The sequence below is a fragment of the Tasmannia lanceolata genome, unplaced genomic scaffold (assembly GCF_043159265.1).
Source record: "Tasmannia lanceolata isolate RefF3 unplaced genomic scaffold, GAP_Taslan_0.1 ptg000016l, whole genome shotgun sequence".
Lineage (NCBI taxonomy): Eukaryota > Viridiplantae > Streptophyta > Magnoliopsida > Canellales > Winteraceae > Tasmannia > Tasmannia lanceolata.
The window spans coordinates 8730688-8752527 of NW_027518693.1; the positions used below are offsets into that span (position 1 = coordinate 8730688).

Sequence of the window (21840 nt, forward strand, 5' to 3'; positions counted from 1 at the left end):
CTCATTTTGTTCTCCTGGGGACTACATATGTTCTCCCTAGCAGTCATTACAGATGTGGGCATTTCTGACCGATATTGTAACTCTAAGAGCCCATAGAAATATACATGGAATCGAGAATGAGGCATAAATAAAAGAAGTATTGAATGAAAAAGGTAATAAGAAAAAGAAAAGAAGAAATAAGTGTAAAGTTGGTCAATTTCATATCTCTGACTGTTGATTGTTAACACAAGGTCTTGACCGATTCCACGGAATCCCGTTTTCCTAGCTGTGCTCATCTATATTATACAAGCAAGTTAACAAATTCCACGGATTTGTTCAATACAAACTTATCCAACTAGAGTAAGCCTATTCCCGGAACAAATTATCCAAGAATTTCTGCTCCTTGTAGTTTTTTTTTACATGTGTCCCACATTTTTGGGCAATCTGAGAGCGTGTCCATTAAATTTCTTACATCTCACTGTTGGCACATCCCTGATCGAGATAGGTGGAGTTTGACCTCACGAAGAATAGGGTGTGTACATATCAGCTTCCTTTTTTTTATATAAATGATCACAACACTACTTAAAAATTCTCCTAGTCAATCATCGACTCGTCAAAGTGCCAACTTCTCGTTTATGCCCGAGTTTGCCTCTCAATTCAATCAAAACTCTTCTGACCTGCCCTGAATTAATAAAAAATTGGCAACGTAAATCATTGACTCACCCGAGTCCACCTACGTACTCCTTTTTACGTTGGCCGAGTTATTATCTTAATCCAAGTTTTCAAATACTAGATTATAATACAATATTTACGATGAAGTGAGGGTCATGGCACATACTTTATTATATTAAAAGAAATAAGAAACACATTATCGGCTATGGATTTTTACTATGACTCATATTTGCAGTGAAGGCAATCTTGTCGGAATCAAGCTTGGCAAATGTCACAGCATCTAGCGTAAATTCAGTCTTTTGGGATTGGGTCAGCCTACAAAAGAACTCTAGAGGAGTAGCTGGATGCAACCAATTGTGTATTATACGTAGTAAGTAATGTTGTTTCTTTTGTGGAACAGGGGGTTTAATTAGTGTCTTATTTTTCTTGTATCTTCGTCTTGTATTTTTTATTCTTATTAATAAAATTTAAAGTGCGGCCCCAGGTTCCAATATAAATTCCTGGTTTTAAAAAGAGGAGCGTGGGTACATCATTGAAGATATTTCTATTGTGGAACGTGACCAATCAAAAAATATTGTGGAACGTGACCTTCATTGACAATCATGTCACAACGCACTTGGATCGTCAATCCAATATCATTTGATGGGTGTTTTTTGCACTTTCAATATCCGGGGTATTGAAAGAGAGAGAGAGAGAGAGACGGAGATTTCCAAGTTAGCCTAAGTCTAGGTCTAGGCTACATTTCCTAGGTGTGTCTAAGGCTAGGTCTGGTGTACGTTTCCTAGGTGTTTCCTGATCAATGTGTCCTCAATGGCATTTGGTCAAGATTTGATCATATAAATGAGGCAAAAGTGGGGCCAAGGGGCCTACCAAGTGCCTTATACCTATAACTGACTTTATTTTTAGCCTTTCTTTTAGACACAATGACCCATATCAGAACGTGACCTTCGCCCTTAAACCACACACCCCGTGAGGTTAGAACTCGCTTCAATGGGGAGCATACCCATGACTTTAAGCCAAAGAGCCACACCCGTACAGGTTGTCTATCATATCATCAAGATGGTATATGTGTGGGCCAAACCACAAGCGTATGATGTGGGAGCTTCCCATACTATCACTCCCTTTGTAAAACATGTCTAACTTTCTAAACATAACTTGATTTATTCAACACTCAAAGCTGCTCATTAAGAAACATATTTAAGAACAACAACATTAAAGTCATTTTAAGAGCAATTCATAACAGTCCCATCAGTGAGATGAAGAGTGCAGTCCTTAGAAGCCAGGCAGCAGTTGCATTTGGGAGGGAGCTTTTCAGCACCACTAGACTTGCAAGTCATATAATCCACCTCCAAGCAATATTGAGGACATGCCTTTACTTCCATATTATTTGGCATCACTCCAAGCAGAATCATGCCTTTATCAACACAAACAACAAAGACAGAGAAATTAAAATTTTGCTTAAGACACCTCTTTTTTACATAATACAAGTATGATTATTCCATAGAAAAGTATGATTATTCCATGTCTACTGAAAACACTGATCATGTTTTGATCCAAATCTGAATGGCGTCCCAAAAATTGTTCATCTGAGTTTTTATACGGCACCAGGCGTGGCCTAACCACCTATGATGGGGGGCGAATGAAGGCAGAATCCCATGCTTGGTGCCAAATATCCATATAATTATCTTTTAAATAATTATTTCATGTGAATCTAGGAAACTGATATTTACACCATCTTGTTTTGATATTGGCAATTTGGGATCCCAAAAATTGTTCATCTGAGTTTTTATACGGCACCAGGCGTGGCCTAACCACCTATGATGGGGGGCGAATGAAGGCAGAATCCCATGCTTGGTGCCAAATATCCATATAATTATCTTTTAAATAATTATTTCATGTGAATCTAGGAAACTGATATTTACACCATCTTGTTTTGATATTGGCAATTTGGGATCCCTCTCTTTGTTCCTGTCATTGGCTGTTACAATTTCAATCAAGCTGCCAACAACAACTATTCATAGAAGTCCAAAATAAAGAGAGGAGTGCCAATATTGAAACAAGGGGTGCAATCCATAAATGCTTATTCTAGCCATAGTTGTACTTACCAGAAACCACAAGGAAAAGAAGAGAGACGTCCCGTATTGTGGAAGCCATGTTTCTCAATTGCGGATCTTGAAGAAGGAATTGGGTATTTATAAAGAAAAAGAAGTTGATTTCCCTTTTGGGTTGGTCGATTTGGGAAGCTATGAAAAAATCAGATAGCTTGAGTGGAAATGTTGAGCAGCAATCCTTTATTGACCTAGATCATATCTATTGCACCCAATTTCAAAGGTAACACATAAATGCAACTATGGAGGATGACAAAATAGACCTTACCTGTTTATTTATTTTTTTCCAATGTTTTCAAGTGGTGAACCCGGGAGGGTGTGGCTCTTTGGCGTAAAGTCATGGGTATGCTCCCCAGTGACGAGCGTTCGAATCCCCCCTTGTTCAACCGATGCGTGTGGTCTACCGGGTGCCTGCGTGCATCCCTAGGGACTAGTCCCGCCCCACGAAGTGGGGTGGGGATACCCTATGGCATCAAAAAAAAAAAAAAGCATGAAGAAGCATTAGCTTGGCTTAGACACATGATGACACTATGATCTGATTGTACAATCTTAGCCGTTCGATCAATGAGGGAGAAATTAGATTGTAAGTTTAAGGCTATCTTGGCTGCCACCAAGTGGGGTCCACTTTTTCAATGGTCCAAAGCATTTATATGTTAGGTCTTTTGTCCGATCCCATTGAATGATTCTAGCCCTCCAATTTGTGGCCACCGAATTGATGGTGAGGAGATAAAGGAGTAACCATCTGTGAACTGCCATAAATCGGAGGGTTAGATTTGCTCGAGATGAATGATGATTTTGTTTCCACAGCAAGACCAAACAGTTTAAAAGGGGAGCCCCACCTATACTTTTTCCAGAGGAATGGATGCCGTAAAGAGGGTGAAAATATCATTTCCCCTGAGATTATTAGGCCAAATGTTGCGCAGGTTGCTAAGATATTTTCAAATGAAGTTGAGGGTATTGTCGTCAATTCATTAATAAGTGTGAAGTTAATTTCATATCTTTGACCGTTGAATGTTGACACAACATGAAGTGCCTTCACCGGCAAACTCGAAATTTCTTCTTTGGCACTTTTGACCAGATACGGAGTCTTCAGGGATCAAGCAATTTTGGAGAAGTGATTATTCGCCCCTTTTTCTTACCTGGGACAGCCTCCCCCCTTGTATTTATGAGGCCACTCTTTTCTGCTATGTAGTTTTTTTCTTCCATGGGTCCCACATTTTTGCGGGATCCAAAAGGGTGTCCATTATAAAACAATGGGATGTAAATTTCTTACATCTCATTGTTGGCAGATCCATGAGACAGGGTGTCCTTATAAAAAACAGGTGTTGTATATTAACAGCTCCTTTGACTCGCCCGGTGAGTTCATATCAGCTCCCTTCTTATAAGTTGAGAAATTATATGGTTGCCGACCGTGAAGTCCCATCAAGGCCCTACATCATTGGTACCACCCTTGATATTTGATCCAACAGCAGACCACTTTTTTTTATGGTACTTCACGTCGGGCACCGTATAATTTCTCAAGTTATAAGAAAGGACACACCGGGCGACTATTATATATGAAATAAGAAACATATTATCCGCTATGGATTTTGCTATCCCTCATATTTACATGGAAGGCAATCTTGTCATGGAGGGCTTGGCAAATTATGCCTGCGAAACAAGCATAAATTCAGTCTTTTGAGACTAGGTCAGCCTGCCAAGGAACTCGATCTAGAGGAGCAGCTAGATGCGATCAACTGTGTATTCCTTACATAATGCAATAAATAATGTTGTTTTTTTTTTTCGGGGGGGGGGGGGGGGGGGGGAGAAAGGGGGTTTAATGTCTTATTTTTCTTGTTTTATGAGTTAGAGGCAAGGTTTTATGTCTTCCTTTTGTATTTTTATTCTTATTAACAAATTAAATTTAATGTGTCGCTTTAAGTTCCTACACAAATTCCTCGTTTTATGTGATGGATTGATCCTAACCCTCTACAGATCGGAAGGTTAGGATCAACCTATGGAAATAATTTTTGTGGCACAACCTGCTTAGGCTGTGGCCCATCTAATGGACGGTTTGGATCATCCTATGGTGCGGGCCATACCATACTTTAATAAAGTGAGGAGTGCCCTCATCAAAATACAGTAGTGCTGATAACATTTCCCTTTCAATATCAGGGGTATTTTAGTATTTTGCCTTTCTTGGCAATTAGTATATATATCTGCATGTAACCCAATTTTGGAGAGTTTTGGAATTTTAATTTTATGAAGATTACGCCCATAAAGTTTGCTCTTTCATCCCTTTTGCTTTCTCGAAACTCTCCATTGAATTGTGTCAATTTTTTTTTTTTTTTTTTTTATGATGTAGGGTGTCCCCACCCCACTTTGTAGAGCGGGGCTAATTCCCTCTGGATGCGCGCAATCACCCGTAAACCATGTGCATCGGCCAAGCCCAGGGGGATTTGAACTCTCGTCTGGGGATCATACCCAAGACTTTAAGCCAAAGAGCCACACCTGTACGGGTGTGGTGCTAAATTGCATCAATTTGATATGGTTTGTAGCCGAATCTTCCAAGCTCAATCCATTACATGACTTTAGGTGCATAAGTTTCCTCGAATGTTAGTGGGATGGAAAACCGTAAAATTAGGCATGACACTATGCGACTTTATCCTATATGTGGAAGAATAAATGCAAATCAAATAAGACAAATTAACATGGTGCAAAATGGCTTAATTTATGGGTGTGAATGCCAATTCACTTTCTCTGTATCTTGTTTGTTTAGACAAACACAACTGCTATTTCATCCTATATTTTGAGTAGAAATCTACGATCATGCCCGCCATATGAATTATTCTCGAACCAAAAAAGGCAGAAAAGGTGAAAAGATTACACCAAGGTACCATTACATTTCCATCAACAAAGCCCAAACATTCTTATACAAACACAGCCTTTATTACATTTTTTTTAGCACCCAAAACAATTTATTTATACCATGTCACAACATCAAGAAGTCATTTTTTTGTAGAACAATCCATCACAACTCCATTACTGAGATAAAGGGTGCAGTCAGGGGAAGCAAAGCAGCAGTTGCACGCCCCAGGGAGCTGTTCATTACCACTAGACTTGCAAGTCATATAGTCCACTTCAAAGCAAATATCAGGGCAAATCTTTGCTTGCACACCATCTTCCATCACCCCAACCAAAATCACACCTTTACATCAACACAAAACAAGAAAAAGAAAGAAAACAAGGTCAGTTCTATTACTTCTTTATATTAATATTTCATACAAAGTTCGATACGTATTATTTACACCCCCCCTATTTTAATAGATACACCCCTTTCTTGGTTTTAAATATCTTTTGCTGGTTTTCACTTGTTGCAGATGCTCTGGACCAATGAAAGTGGTTCAGAAAATCTGAACTGAGAGGGTGTATATAGCAAGAAGGGGTATAAATTTTAGTTTCTTATAGAGATGGTTAGACTTGATAAGGATCAAGTGCACACAAAGGAGAAGGAATACCAGCTGTGACAAAGAGGACAAGAAGAGAGATGGGAAACTTTGTGGAAGCCATGTTTTTCTCTTTCTGGTTTGAAAGAAGAGGTGTCGGGTATTTATAAGGAAAACTAAGGAAGGTACCCAAAATTTTAAAAAAACTAAGTGCTCTTCAAATGAACAAGGTTAATTTTGACCTTGATTATTTGATTAAGAAATGAAATATTTGACGATGATAACCATGCATGAACGACAATAAAAAGGGTGGTTTTGGACAATTTCGAGGTTGATTGTTTGATTAGGAAATTATATACGTGAAAGTTAGGGCAATTAGACACTAATTCAAAACTCTAGCACGCACATAACGCTAATCAAAATTTGACTTTTGCTTTTCTTTGGCCCTCTTATTTATGTATGGGGATTTGCTAGGGTCCATCAACAGACGTTCCGTGAAATGCCTTCTGCCATGGACTCTACCAAATCCCGTTGTATATACTCAAACGGGTGAAAGTTGGAGTGGACCCAGCCCGAATGAAAATTAATAGCTATCATATATAATAAATCAAATTAATAGCTATAAAAACCTTGAGATTTCAAAAACTGTCAAAATTCAATGAAAATTGCCCTACACAGTCTCATCATTTGAATTTTTTATGGGCACAACCCATTTTCATAATCAATAGTGATAAGTTAAAAGAACTCACCTAGCAGTTAATGGAGTGAAAGAATGCCTATGACATAAATTATAACAAACCTCCTGCCATACCAAATCAAGTTCTTTTCCAACTTTTTTTGAAATAACAAGCCTTCCTCAAAACCGGAATCAATTTGGGCATTAATTTTTTTTTTACAGCCTATTAACAGCCCCAAACTGATTCTTGGACTCAAATTAAGGCCTTGTTCGTTTTAGAGTGTGCCAACAGATTGTGAACCCCAACTGATTCATGGAGGAACCCTAAATCATTTTTGGGTTTTCAATCTGTCACGCCCCAGACCCTTGAGGCACATGATAGGAGCTCACGCTTACACGGTGGAGCCAGTAAGCGTGCAAGGCTACAAACATTTTGGGTTAGGGAAAACTTAGGATTTGATTATTTCACAATCGCGAGTCCAATAATGAAAAAAAAAATCTTCAAAGCCGAGGTCCCTCGAGATTCACAATGAAAGAGAAAATAATCGATTCGCACAAACCCTAAATCACAAAATTAGAGCTTTTCATCAAACAAACACTCATAGAAAACATAACTTACCAATGGAGGGTTCTTCACGCGGGAGGGTTTCTTCATGAGAGAGAGAGAGAGAGAGAGAGAGAGAGAGAGAGAGAGAGAGAGAGATGGAATTGGTTCGCACAAACCCTAGAGTGTGTTTGGTTCACTGGGAGATTAGTGGAAGAAGTAGTCACAGGGAGGTGACAAGGATGGGAGATGTGTAGAGTTGTCTAGAGGAGATTAGGGGAAGAGTGGTAGTGTGTTTGGTTGGATGTCAAAGCATGTGGAGAATATAGGGGTGTCATTAACAAAATAAATTGTAGAAGAGAGAGAAAGGGAAGAGAAAGAGAGAGAGAGAGAGAGAAAATAATGATTACACAAGACAAGACATATTCACTCTTCTCCCTTCTAAAATCCACCAAAATGGGGGTTTTGCATTGGAAGATTAGTAGAGGGGACACTCCCGCCACATAGGCGCCACCTAAGAAAAAAAAAATCTAATAATGATGTCTCCTCCATGTCTAGTAGTCCAATGCAATTTAAGCTAAAATTTGACAACCAAACAACGTTTGGTGTTTCATATGCCGGAAAATGCCCAGCCGTCTTCCATGGTTTTTGCAACCAAACAGGGACTAGGGCTTCTTCACGGAGGAGAACAAGCACTCATAGAAAACAGAGGGTTCTTCACACTGGAGGGTTTCTTCACACTAATACGATCATAGATCATATTGTAAAAAAATTGGAGAAGAGAAAGGGAAGAGAAATAGCCAATAGAAGGGCTACGACCTCCTAATTCCAGACTTTTTCATTCACTAATTTCTTCTCGTTACAGCCAGCTCTTTTATTAGCAACCAAAAGAAAGATAGAAATAAATCTAACCTATTTAGATAAAGATACCCTATCTAACCACCAATAAGGAAATGCATAATACTAATAAGATAATAACAAATAAAAACTAATTACAACTGGCATGCGTAATCTAAAAAATAGTCGTACCATTCCCCGTCCTTGAAAACACCCTTGTCCTCAAAGGGTTGAAGTTGGGAAACCTCCTGATCTTGAGACACGATAGCTTGATCGGAATTGTTACCGCTCTCATTGTCTTCTTGTTCGTGCTTGATTATAATGGCAAGATGTACCTTTCATTGGTGACCCGGCTTGTATCGTTCGTCGCAGTTGTAACAAAGCCCCTTTTTTCTGCGTTCGTCCATCCCATCAGTCGTTTAGTTGGGGGATCTCCTCTTTTGGTGTAGAATTAGATGGACTACAAATAAACTTTAGTACACTCGAATGATTAAAGCGATGTTGTGCATAAATGGCTTCTTCATGCAATGTTGCTAGTTGGAAAGCTTGTATTAGACTAGTCGGCTGTGAATTTCTTACACCTACATGGATATCCTCTCAAAAACCAGATATAAAACACCCTACCAAAAATGATTCCGGTAAACGCGAGGTGCGATTTGCCAAGCGTTCGAACTTTGATTGGGAGGCTCGGACCGTCGAAGTTTGCTCGAGTTTCTCAAGTGCCCCATTTGGATCCTCCTGTTCACTAGGCCCAAACCGCGTGCATAAAGCACGAGTGAACTGCTGCCATGTCATCTGGCCAATAGTGCGTCGCATCACTAGTAAGATAGATAGATAGTAGCTAGATCTACCATCTGATCATCCGGAATATTGTTAAAATCTTTGAATTTTTCGGCATTGAAAACCCATCCGGATGGATCTGCTTCATCTAATCATGGAAAGTCAAGTTTAACGAACCGATGATATGTAGGTCAGTAGGTGGTCGACGTGGTCCATCAATTTCGTCGGCGTTTTGGCGAACTCCATGTTGCGGGTTGTTTTCATGATTGGATGCTTCCAGGGAGGCCGATCGTGATTGATTCTTTAGATAACCAATTTCTTCATGGACGGCTGTCGCTAATTGATCAAATCACCTGAAAATTAGCATTGCTCTCTCTCTCTCTCTCTCTCTCTCTCTCTCTCTCTCTCTCTCTCTCTCTCTCTCTCTCTGCTTTAATGTCATTCCAGTTATTCTTTAATGCTCTTACTTCTCAAACCCTATTCGTTTTAAAGCATCATACAAAACTCATCTCCTTGTTTTCTCCCCTTGCCATGCCCTCTGTTTCTCAAGTAACCTCGCTTTCACTTTACATAGAAAATTAAAGAAAACCGAGTCAAAAGCAAGGTATTCGGTTGATAGTCTTATAAATGATGGTCCTTAGAAGAATTAAAAGTGACTCTCTCTCTCTCTCTCTCTTATTGCAGATGATTAGTCTGATGACCAGACCGTGTAAAGCACCAGACAATATACTAAGGCCTCCAGTGTGCCCTCATAATCACCTCAAAGAAGTTGAGCTAAGTAATTTTTGGCTGAAGTTGAGCTTGCTGTGTATATTCTAAACAATGCCGTGGCACTTGAATCAATGAATATTGATCCCCGTTATAAATCTTATCGTGAAGATGGGAGATGGGAGATTATTATGGAAATGCCTACTACCCGGATGCTGCTCCATTTGCTGATGTCCTGACATGGCAAAAGCAAACTAAGTGGCCTTCCAAATGCTCCAAAAGAATCTATGAACTCTAAAAATCTCTGAGGGTTATGATATTTGAGGGAATCTACCCTCTACCATGAGATTATCCACATCTCTATCCACTATCATTCTAATCCCCTAAAGGACCCTTACCTCTGCGATGTACACGCTAGCAAATCCCTTTCCCAATAAATGGCATATAATTTTCCGAAGTTTTGGCAATTTCATATCCTTGACTGTTGAAAAAATAATTGAGTTGGGAAGTAGTAACTGATTTGGATGTCATGACGTGCATTGACCCGCAACGCTGGAAGTTTTGATTTTGGCACCAGGAGGGGGCCCGCAGCCTCCCATTTATGAGTCCTGTAGGACCAATGGGGCGGTAAAGCAGTAACAAGGTGGTCAATACCAGCTTCTAAACACATTTCCCCTGTTTTGCCTTTGCGTTTTGTTTGGATATCGATATCACAGGAAGAGTCTCTCTAATCATCGTGTTCTCAGCTAGGCTCAATAAATATCTTACAAGGAAGTGGTATAAAAGTAATTTTCATTTGCTCTTAGCTTTATAACATATGCCAAACATTTCAGATGATCCTAGTGGAGGAATTGAATGTGGACCATCGCTCAGTTATCTTCCTCTCCACCAATCTGAACATCACATATCAGACGGTTAGGATTGTCAAACTATCAGATCATCTTGATTTTTTAAGAGCAACAACATCAGGAGCTTCCAATATTATCATGCCCTTTATCACATACGCCAAACATTCTGAAACAGAACTTGCTTTATTCAACACTGAAAGCAGTTCAATAGACAACATTTTTTAAGAGCAACCCATTAAAGTCATTTTTTTTTAAGAGCAACAACATTGAAGTCATTTCAAGAGAGCATTTTTAATCTACCACTAACGTCCTACATCAGGACCAAATGGTGGATAATATAGTCAGCACTCTGAAAGCCAACGTGGTTCATGCTTATGGGCCCAAGACGCCTTCTAATTCTAGAAGCAGGGAATTGTCCCACGGGATTGCATTTCCACCTTTGATTGAGTTCTCTCCCATTTCAAACCAGTGTTTATCACCTCCTGGGATAGGGATCGTAACTTTGGATGCACAAGAACTTAGTTTTGGTGATTGGAGGGAGGTATCTGTTGGGGCAGAAAGGGTAATCGGTGGTGAGGAGTGTATGGGGTGATTGGAGGGAGATATATATTGAACCAGAGAGATCCTCGAGCGAGAAGAGGAGGCCATTATCAGGTGGAGAAGGAAATTTCTACGGAAGTTGTGTTCCATAGAATTAATGTAGCAACTTGCATAGCTTCATCACGCGTAGATCAGGTTTCTGATGTACCGGGTGGAGATCTCTGTTTGGAAGATGGAAGGAGTCCAAATCCTCTAGGCAGAGGAGGTGTAAATGATCGGAACCATGCAATCAGGTTTCAAATGGAAGATGATATTTGTAGCCCTTGCGGTACACCCACAGAAGATAAAGAGGGTGGGAGTTATCGGGATCAATTCATCAGACTACAACTGGGGTTAGGGGTTTGTAACCCTAGAGGCATGTCCGTCGAAGGTATGAGTTCCTTTGATTTGGTTTTGGCTAATGAATTTTCTTCTCCTTGTGTTGATGTGCAGAGAACTGATTTGGGCTATAGAGGCCTTTATGAATGTGTTGATAGATTAAATCCGAGAATTCTACTACCATATTCTGATTTAAATGTCGATTACACTAGAAGCATAGCACTTGATTTGGAACATCCGTTAAGGGATCCTGATTCTTGTTCCCTGATTAGGGATATTTCTGTGGGAGGGATGGAGAGTAGTGTAGGGCTAATTGAAGGAAAGAGGGCTAGAGAGGTGGATAGAATGGTAGATCATACTATCGAGGTAAGTAAAAAATTAGGAGTGAAGTATAGAGGCCCGGTGGAAAATTACCGTGAGATGATAAAAGTCGGCAGAAATTAGAGAGGTGGAGAGGGGGTGAATCTAGGAAGTCTAGTTTTGCTGAGTATTCTAAGAAGTCGCTTAGGCTGTATTTGGTTGCCTTAAAAATGGGACTTTTGTAGCATTTGCACGGGATTTGAAAAGCCGAACGTCGTTTGGTTGATTTTTTTTGGCCCAAAACTCCTTTTGACTATTGGGATTGTCGGAAGCTTGTCTGGTGACATGGAATACAAATGAGAGCCCATTTGCATACCACTAAATCAGAGTTTTTTTTGTGGGATTTATTTTTGCATGGAATTTTCAACCACTTCCACCTTTTGCCTTTACAACCAAACTACACTTTTGAAAGACGCCACCTATCTCCTCTTTGACTGACATCCAACCCATCTCTCGTTTGACTTCTAATTCCAAACAAATCCCACTCACCAAAAAGAACCAAACACAGCATTAGGGAGTTAGCGAGATTGAAATCCGAGATAAATTACGAAGGGAAAACGAGTGAGGTGGAGGTGTTGGTCTCTCCATCTGCTAAGAAGATGACTGGGAGAAAGGGGAGGAAATTCATCAAAATTGTTTCGTTATGAAGATTCTCTCATGGAACATTAATGGATTGGGGGCCCTGGCAAAAAGGGCCCAAATCAAAGACCTTGTTAGAAAAGTAAAACCAACTTTGATATGCATTTTGAAAACAAAACTAGAAGTAATAGATAGGTTTACCTTGAAGAGTCTAGGGGTTAGGGGGGATTGGAGTTTCTCGTATATGGGTTCCAATGGGGCCTCGGGGGGTATTCTTGTAGCATGGGATGAGCTGTGTTGGATAAGTGTGAATGAATGGATAGGAAATTATTCACTTTCCGTTGTCCTCCAGCGGGTGGAGGATGCATCAAAGGTTGTTCACTGGGGTTTATGGGCCTTCCTTAAGGGTGGAAAATAGAAGGTTTTGGGAGGAATTAAATGTGGTTAGGGACCGGTGGGTCTTTCCATGGTGCATAGGCGGAGACTTTAATGAGATTAGATTCATATGTGAAAGAAATGGTTGTAGGAGAATAACAAGAAACGTGGTAGCATTTGATGATTTCATTGCTAACCATGAGCTAGTTGATCTTCCGTTGGCTGGGGCTCGTTTTTCTTGGAATAGAGGCGAGAGTCAGAGTAGGATTGATCGGTTCCTTATATGTCCCGGTTGGTTGAATCTGGTTCCTGATGTGTATCAAAGATCCCTGATTCACTCGGTGTCCGATCAATGCCCTATTCTTTTAGATCATAGGCTTGAATCTTGAGGTCCTCCTCCGTTTAGATTTGAGATTGCATGGTTGCAAGCTCCTAGTATGGAGGAAAGGTTGGGGGAATGGTGGAGTTTTCTTAAATAGGAGGGGCCTTCAGATGTGGTAATAGGTAGTAAGCTCAGATTTGTTAAGAAAAAGCTGAGGGAATGGGTAAAAGAGAAAAGAGCCTCAGATCAAAATCCAAAATCGTAAAAGATAGTTGGAGAATAGGATAGGGGAAATAAATGTTCTTGAGGGTGAGGGGAATGGGAACATCATCTTGAGAGAGGAGTTGGGTAGAATTAAGGAAGGGCACAATGGTATACTACTGCATGAGGAAATATCCTGGAGACAAAAGTCGAGAGTTAAATGGCTAAAGGAGGAGGATAAGAACACGGCTGTGGACCCCGATCCGAGAGAGGCGGGGGACGAGCCCCCGAAAGTCTCTAGATCATCCACGTGAAGGAGAGCTCTACCAAGGAACTCTTAAAAAAGTGTCTCTCACAGCATGAGTGACAATGTAAAGTGAGATACCTCTCGATTCGGGGACTAGCCCATATTCGAGACGTACCATAGACAAAGAAGAGTCGCCATCTAAGGAAGTCGGCCCTAGATCCCAAACTATGCTCTGTTGCAATGGTAACCAAAGATACAAAAAGTTCGTGCCTGGTTATGAATTTGGAACGTCCTAAGAGCACCTCATCCGCCCAAGTGCAAGCACCTGGTCTCTTATGCCATTTATTTATTAATTTTGAAGAGTTTTGAGCGAAAATCATGTGAAATGGGAACATATATCTCCGAGAAGACTTCTATCTAATCATGCACGTCTCGGAGATGAATAATAAGCATACACAAAAGAAATGAAAGAAATGTTACCTAAGAATAAATAGGTTATGAGTGTCATGCCTAATTGGTGTCTAAGTTCTGATGAACAAACACACACATGCTACAGCTAAAGATATAAAGTCTGCACAATGTATAACAAATACGATAAGCTACGAAGATAAATGAGCTACAGCTAAGCATATGATCAAGGTAAATAAGTAGGTGACTGTTATAGCTAAACATGCGAGTAACTAAATAAATGATGACACACTATCATAATCCTATGCAAGAAATCACAATCAATATACAAACACAAATCTTAAAGTACTAACAACAAACTCTAAGACTCTAAGGCCTAAACCCGAGTCCTTAGATGATCTGACATTCATCCAAATAAGCCTACGTATCCCCGCCTCCACGAGAATCAGAGTCACGTAGTTCTTCGCACCTATTCTAAGCTATGATGCCGGAGACATCTAGACCTCTATTCTAGACTCGACCTAAAAGATCAGACTAGTTATTAAAGCTTCTTGTGCGATTATTTAAATTCCAGTGGATTGTGAATTTTAGGACACCCTATATGCCCTAACTAAATGCAGGTTAGCCCTAAACTAATGCAGGTGGTTCCTACAACCTATGTGTAACTAGGCTGTGTGTCCTAAGGAAAACAATGGGAACTCTGAAAGTGAAAGAGAAGGTTTCTGTGGTTTGAAACCGTAGAAAAGAATGCACCTGATAATGCTGTTTTTTTTTAATGTCTTTCCTCCCTCTCTCTCTCTCTGTGCAAGAACCCAAAACAAAATCTCGAACGCGTGAAAAAAAACAAAAGGGAACAAACGGCTTAAATAAAAGGGAGATGATTTTTCCAGCCCCCACCACTTTAGTATTATGCGCACCCTTGTGACGGAATTGTGGCCTTGTGGGCAGACTTTAACACTTTTTGACGTCAAATCATGTTAAAAGAGTGGGGCGCATAATCCTATAGTGGGGTTGAAAAAATCATTTCCCTATACAATAATGCACGCACAAATTAGAAAGTTGTCTCATGTACCACGTTAGAACTTAGAAGAGCAACTAACGGCGTGAAAGTACCGCCAACGGTCGACCTAGTTTCGTTAGATAATTCCCACGCAAATTAGAAAGCTGTCTCGTGTGCCACGTTACAAGTGCAACTAACGGCGTGAAAGTACCGTTGTCCAACGGTAGTTTCGTTATATAATTCCCACGCAAATTAGAAAGTTGCCTCGTGTTGCCACGTCGGAGGAACAACTAACGGCCAGAAAGTACCGTAACAATTCTCTTTTAATCTCAGCCGTTCACGAAACTGGGAAACCACTTCCTCGTATAAACTTTTCCGTTGAGTGCAAAAAAGGCAACTTCAGTTGAAATTTCAAAAGTAATGTAGGTAGAGTCTGGATCTCGTGGTTGGGTACTACGAGCACGAGGGCTCATGGTCTAATGGTCTTGTGGTAATATAGTAGGCCCTACAAACCCATAAAAGGGTTAAACAGGCCACTTTTTTTGTTTGCAACTTTAAAGCCTATCTATAATTACCGATTAAGTTTTCATAGGAAAATAAACGCCCTAATCAAGACCATTGATCGGGTGGCCTATGGTTGTCGTTAAAATCAACGGATCTGATCACATAATTAAGAGAAAAGTAAGGCTCATGTTTGCAGAAAAATTAGCATTGATTCAAAGGTCAAGTCAGGATCATGCCACATGTCGTGATGATCTAGAGATAACCAGCGGCTCACGAACCTCGGCCTGGAGAGATTGCACAATTGGTTTGTTGCTTCATGACAAAATTGGCCAAACTCATTGAACCACGACCGGTACTGAGAAACATGGAGTCATGTTTGTCTCGAGAACAGTTCACTACACCACCATCCTTGAGATGAAGGGTACAGCAAGGGAGAACATTGCAGCAGTTGCACCCCCCAGGGAACTGTTCATTACCACTAGACTGGCAAGTCTTATAGGCCACATTAAAGCAAGGTGAAAGGCAATTATTAGGCCTTGCTTGCACACCACCTTCCATCACCCCAACCAAAATCACACCTTCCATCAATACAAAAAAATGAAGAAAACAAGGTTAGTTCTATCTCTTTTTTCTATTAATTAGTTTCTAGCACACAAAGAACAGAAAAAGGAGATTACCTGAAAATAAGAGAGATTGGAAGTCTTGTGGAAGCCATGTCTTTCTCTTCCTGGTCTGAAAAAAGTTTTTGGGTATTTTTAAGAAATAAAGCCACCCAAATTTGGAGTGTACCCTGACTTTTTTTATGAGCTCAAGCTCACGAACAACATCCCCAACAAAAGGTAAGAAATTTAACAAAAGGGAAGTGATATTTACGCCCCTTTTGATCACCAGGGACACCCGGTGTCAGTGTATTAATGACAAAAGGGGGGCTAATGCACTTGATGTCAGAAAAATCCAGTGCATTTGATTGCAACATACACTGACATCGGGTGTCACTGGTGATCAGGGGCGTAAATATCATTTCCCTTAACAAAATACTAATTATGAATGCCTCTATTATCGGGATAACTTTTCTTTTTGTTATAAGGAAGGGATTTACTATCTTATGGGGAATGAAAATAATTATTATTAAAAGTGCTCCAAAATACTTCTAGAAAAAAGGGGGGCATTCTCGCACATCGTGAAAAAATTTATTGAGACATTTTCTTCTATGGAAAATGAACTTTCCAACGGTTGCTAAACTCATTTTCCATGGTAATTTTTTCCCAAAATTAAAAAATTTCCATATTTCAAGGAAATTTTCAAACCTAAAAGACATTGAAATATTTTTCCATGAAGAAAACTTCATACTTTGGGTATTTTCAGGGGTGGAACTCGGGTCGGGTTGAGGCCAACCCGAACCCGACCCAACCAACCATTTGCTCAGCCCGAACCCGAGCCCGACCCGAGTTTCAAACCGACCCAACCCGAGGAACCCTTTTTGCCAACCTGAACCCAACCCGACCCGAGTTCAACCCAACCCGACCCGAGATTTTAAGCTGAAAAAATAAAAAAAATTATTAAAAATGTCGGGTTGACTCGGGTCGGGTTGCCCAAGCCCTCAACCCGAACCCGACCCTGACCCGAACTCAACCCGGGTTAAAAATTAGGTTGTTTTTGGACTTACCTAATTGTTACAAGGGATTTACTAGCATCCATCGCAAAAGGCATTTCGCAAATGGCCTGTTGCATGTGAGAGCAGCCACAGGGGCTCACTTTTCAGCAGATTTTGTCTTCATTCACGAGGTGGCTGCTCTCACATGCAACATGCCATCCGTGAAATGCCTTTTGCGATGTACGCTAGCAAATCCCCTGTTACAAACCAAGAAACCTTATTTACTTGGTATAAAGGGTTGTATATGTTAAATTTAGGGCAGTGATAAATCGACTCCCTAAATGGATGAATCGACTCCCCATGTGTCTATCTCTCTCCTCTTTCTCTCTCTAACCTAAGGAGAGAGAAAGACACATGGGGAGTCGATTTATCAATTTGGGGAGTCGATTTATCATTTTTATGTTCATATATAGGAATATGTAGTAATATTATGTATTTTGTTTATGATTATCCATTGAGATTTCCATTGACACTCGTGGTTGTTGAAGAAAATCAAAGCAAAAGAAAAAACCGAGAATAAAACACAAAGCCAAAAGAGAGAGAACCAAAACCAAAACCAACTACTAGTAGAACTCCACCACAAACTAGTGATGTACCAAGTCATACCAAAACTCACCTAGATAAGATAACCACACGTTTCCTTCTTTCTTTTTAGGTTTATCTATATAACAATAAACAAACTAGTATATCAATTAAGACAAATTAACATTTTGCAAAATGCCTAAATTTATCGGTGTGAATATCAATTCCCTTGTCCCCTAATCTTGTTGGGTTAGATAGACAAACTGCTGGTACATGCTACAATCACTATACTAATCCCAATACAAAAGTTTCAGCCAACTATGGAAATTATATGTTTGGCGAGAAAATTAGTGACGATTCAAAGGCCAGAGTCGTGCCACGTGTAGTGACGGTCCTAAGATAAGATTACATGAAGTCACCATCTACTTTGCCAACAAAGGCCAAGCATTACTAACCAAAGACAAACCTTTATTACATTCATCCAAAACTAGCACCCAAAGGAGTTTATTCATACCATTTCAGAGCAAGATGAAGTCATTTTTTCAAGGACAATTCACTACACTACCATCCTTGAGATAAAGGGTACATCCAGGTGAAGCAAAGCAGCAGTTGCACGCTGGAGAAAGATGTTCATTACCACTAGACTTGCAAGTCATATAGGCCACATTCAAGCAAATGTCGGGACAAACCTTTGCTTGAACACCACCTTCCATCACCCCAGCCAAAATCACACCTTCCATCAAAATCAAGAAAAAAGAAAGAAAACAAGGTTAGTTATTTCACTTTTTTGTTTCTATTAGTCTATATTTATACCATTGTGTTGATATATAGATGCACCCCTTTCTTAGCTTTTAACTTCTACTGCTGTTTGTCACTTGTTGCAGCTGGTCTGATCCAGTGATCGAAGTTCAAAGCAGGGAGAGGGGTGTAGATATAAAGAAGGGCTATAAATATAATTTTCTTACATAAATTCTTAAACTAGGTGTAGATCTAGTGCAAAAAGAATAGAAAAAGGAGAATACCAGCCACAAGGAGGAAAAGAAGAGACATTGGAAGTCTAGTGAAAGCCATGTTTTTCTCTTCCTGGTCCAAGAGGAGGTGTTGGGTATTTATAGGAAATTAAGGTACCTAAATTTTGAAAGTGGACCTGGACTTTTTGTTTAGTTCTGAGTTTTTGCTTTTGGGCAGGCTCTGTGTAGGTGTAGCTTTAAATTTTTTAGATGAGTAACATCAATGGCATTTATGAGTTCTTATTTGGATTGGTAGATTTTACCACATTGGTTAGCAAATGATTAAATTTTGACTAGCAAGATGGTCTCTTTTTTATTAAGGAAAACAGCATGACTTAGTCTTAAATGCCCATTACAGTCATGTGTATCATTCTTGTGTCCCATGTGATCAAAATCCTCTTGAGATAGGGTGTCCTAATAACAAACAGGTGATGTGCATACTGAGATAGGGTGTCTTAATAACAAGCAGGTGATGTGCATACTGAGATAGGGTGTCCTTCTCAAAAACAGGGTGTGTTCATATCAGCTGCCGTTCCCCTAAGATTGGTTTGGGATTGGGAGCATCCCCTGGGTATTTTATGTTCAACCTTCATGTCTCCTTAGGGTAGTTGAATTAGTAGACTACCTAATCATTTTCTATTATTTTTAATTGCATATGCATGTCATTTTTGCATTTAGTGCATTCCCTTAGTGGTCTTTTTCCCTATTAGAAGTAGTTTACGAAGTAACTTTGTATAGGGCTCATATATAAAGCCATTCTTACATGCCCTTAGTTTTTGATGAATTGAGGTTGGTAGAGATTGTCTTTTGAAATCTTCTCTTCTATCTTCATCTTTTACTTGAAATTGGAGTTGCAAGCTTGTGATTCTAGCTTTTCTCCATTTCTCCCACCTACTTTCTTCTTGTTGAATGCAAGTGTGCCTTTTCACCGATTACGCTCTTGATTCGACTCCTTGCGTCCCCTCCCTCATGGTAAGCCAAGCTTATTTCAGCAAGATTTGGAAATTACTGCGCCTCTGAAATTTGATTCGAAGGACAAAGAATGATTCCGTTGTCTGTGTCACTTATATAGGAAGAACAGGGTATCTCCATATCAGCTCACATCCTATAGATGCTTATATTATAATGTTACCTCTGTGGTTGGCTGTTTAGAGTCTAGACACTCTTAGGTCTATTTGCCCAATCTAATCTAATCTAATCTAATCTAATCTAATCTAACTACTATATATAAAGGCGGAATCGCGGGTTAAATTCTTTCACCCTTTGCTGCTATTTCCGCTTGTGTCCCACTGGCCATAATTCCAATTGTATCCCACATGTAAGGGTAAAGGCGGAATCGTGGGTTAAGTTCTTCCACCTTTGCCGTTATTTCCGCTTGTGTCTCACTGCCATAATTCCAATTGTATCTCACATGTAAGGACATTTGTGTCATTTGCCGTTATTTCCGCTTGTGTCCCACTTTTTTATCCACACGTCAGCATTACTCTTTTACCATTAACCCATTTGCTGATATCTAACATCTGTCTCTATGAGAAATTATTTGAGGGTAAAATTGTAATCTACATACGGAAAGTATGGACACAGGGTACCTGTCTATGACAATTACGGCAAAAAACTACCAAAAAGAGGTAAAGACATATGACAATGACGAAAGAACTAATTTATATTACTCATGCATGACACTTGCAAAATATTGATGGATTCCGGACACCTGAAGAGGAACAACAATTATGGAAATCCCTATCGATCAGAGGGCTAGGATCAGCCTATATCGATTGGAGGGCTAGGATCAACCTATGGAAATGGTTTTACGGGCACAACCGATTGATGTTGTGTTCCATTACATGGACGATTTAGATCAACCTATAACCCGCTATAGATCGGAGGGTTCGGATCAACCTCTGAAAATTGTTTTTGGGGGACAACCTATGTAGGAAGTGGCCCATCCAAAAGAAATTTCTTTTCTTTTTATCTGGGATTTACACGTCAGCATTACTGTTTTACCATTAACCCCTTTTCTGATATCTAACATTTATCTCTATGAGAAATTATTTTAGGGTCAAATCGTAATCTACATACGAAAAGTACCGACACAGGGTATGGGCCATACCGAACATTTTAATAGAGTGAGGAGTGCGATCATCAAAATACGATGAGTAGTGCCATTATAAAATATGGTAGTGAGGACATTAGCAATATATATAATTTCAAACAGTCGGTAGTGAGGACATTAGCACTATATATAATTTCCAACCGTCGTTGTTACTTGGATGTTCTCACGCAGGTCGGGTTCAACCCGAATTTGGGTTGGGTCGGGTTAAGCTTTTTCGCAAATTGGGTTGGGTTGGGTTGGGAAAAATCAACCCCAATTGGAAATCGGGTTGAGTCGGGTTGGGCTGTCGGGCAACCTGACCTGATCCGAAACCCGAATTTGGGTTCCATCTGAAAAAGTTCTGTATATTTGTGTTTTTCTTGTTCAACATTGAAATAGTCTCCACAGTCCACAATGGACGGTTTGGATAATTCTATGGTGCGGGCCATACCGTACTTGAATAAAGTGAGGAGTGTGATCATCAAAATATAGTAGTGCGAATAATATTTTCCTTTGTTAATTGTTAGTCCCTGTTTGGTTTGGATTTTGAGAACCGATTGTGAGTTAAAACTGATTATTGGTGACACACTATTGGTTCTCAAAATCCAAAACAACCCGGTCTGAGTTTAGGTGGTCAACAATTAATACCATATCAAATCGGGTCAGCCCGACCCAACCCAACCCGAATTGGGTCGGGTTGACACCCAAGTTGCACCCCTAACAATGACGAAAAAACTACTTTTCCTTATTCACTATGTGCGGGTCAAATTACAGAAATGTTGATATTACGAATGCAGGACACCTGTAAAAATATTGACGAATTCTGGGCACCTTAAGAGGGACAACAATCATGGAAACCTTTATAGATTGGAGGGCTAGGATCAACCTATGGAAATGATTTTACGGACACGGCCTATTGATGTTGTGTTCCATCACATGGACGATTTAGATCAACCTATGATGTGGTTTGTACAATTTTAAATGGATAATTTAAATGGATAGCACGTGCATTTTTACTGGTATGTATAAATGTAAAAGTAGACCAAATAAGACAAATTAACATGTTGCGAG

At 39.9% G+C, this 21840-nt stretch overlaps 1 protein-coding gene and 1 long non-coding RNA gene across 2 annotated transcripts; both read right to left on the bottom strand.

Moving 5' to 3' along the window:
• Positions 1–1788: 1788 nt before the first annotated feature.
• LOC143849065 (serine-type endopeptidase inhibitor) lies at positions 1789–2915 on the bottom strand. The gene is made up of 2 exons (XM_077358108.1): positions 2757–2915; positions 1789–2065 (listed from the first exon to the last, which is right to left on the bottom strand). The coding sequence occupies exons 1-2, from the start codon at positions 2803–2805 to the stop codon at positions 1875–1877; spliced, it is 240 nt and encodes a 79-aa protein (XP_077214223.1). The 5' UTR covers positions 2806–2915; the 3' UTR covers positions 1789–1874.
• A 14767-nt stretch (positions 2916–17682) lies between these two features.
• Positions 17683–18926, bottom strand: LOC143848522 (uncharacterized). The gene is made up of 2 exons (XR_013235407.1): positions 18690–18926; positions 17683–18400 (listed from the first exon to the last, which is right to left on the bottom strand). It is a non-coding gene; the product is annotated as an uncharacterized LOC143848522 (long non-coding RNA).
• Between the last annotated feature and the right edge of the window lie 2914 nt (positions 18927–21840).

What these genes read in the sequence shown, in the direction of transcription:
- LOC143849065 (XM_077358108.1), bottom strand. Translation starts at nt 2,805, where the DNA reads ATGGCTTCCACAATACGGGACGTCTCTCTTCTTTTCCTTGTGGTTTCT. An exon ending in TCTTTTCCTTGTGGTTTCTG is followed by an intron (nt 2,066 to 2,756) that starts GTAAGTACAACT and finishes GTGTTGATAAAG; the next exon opens with GCATGATTCTGCTTGGAGTG.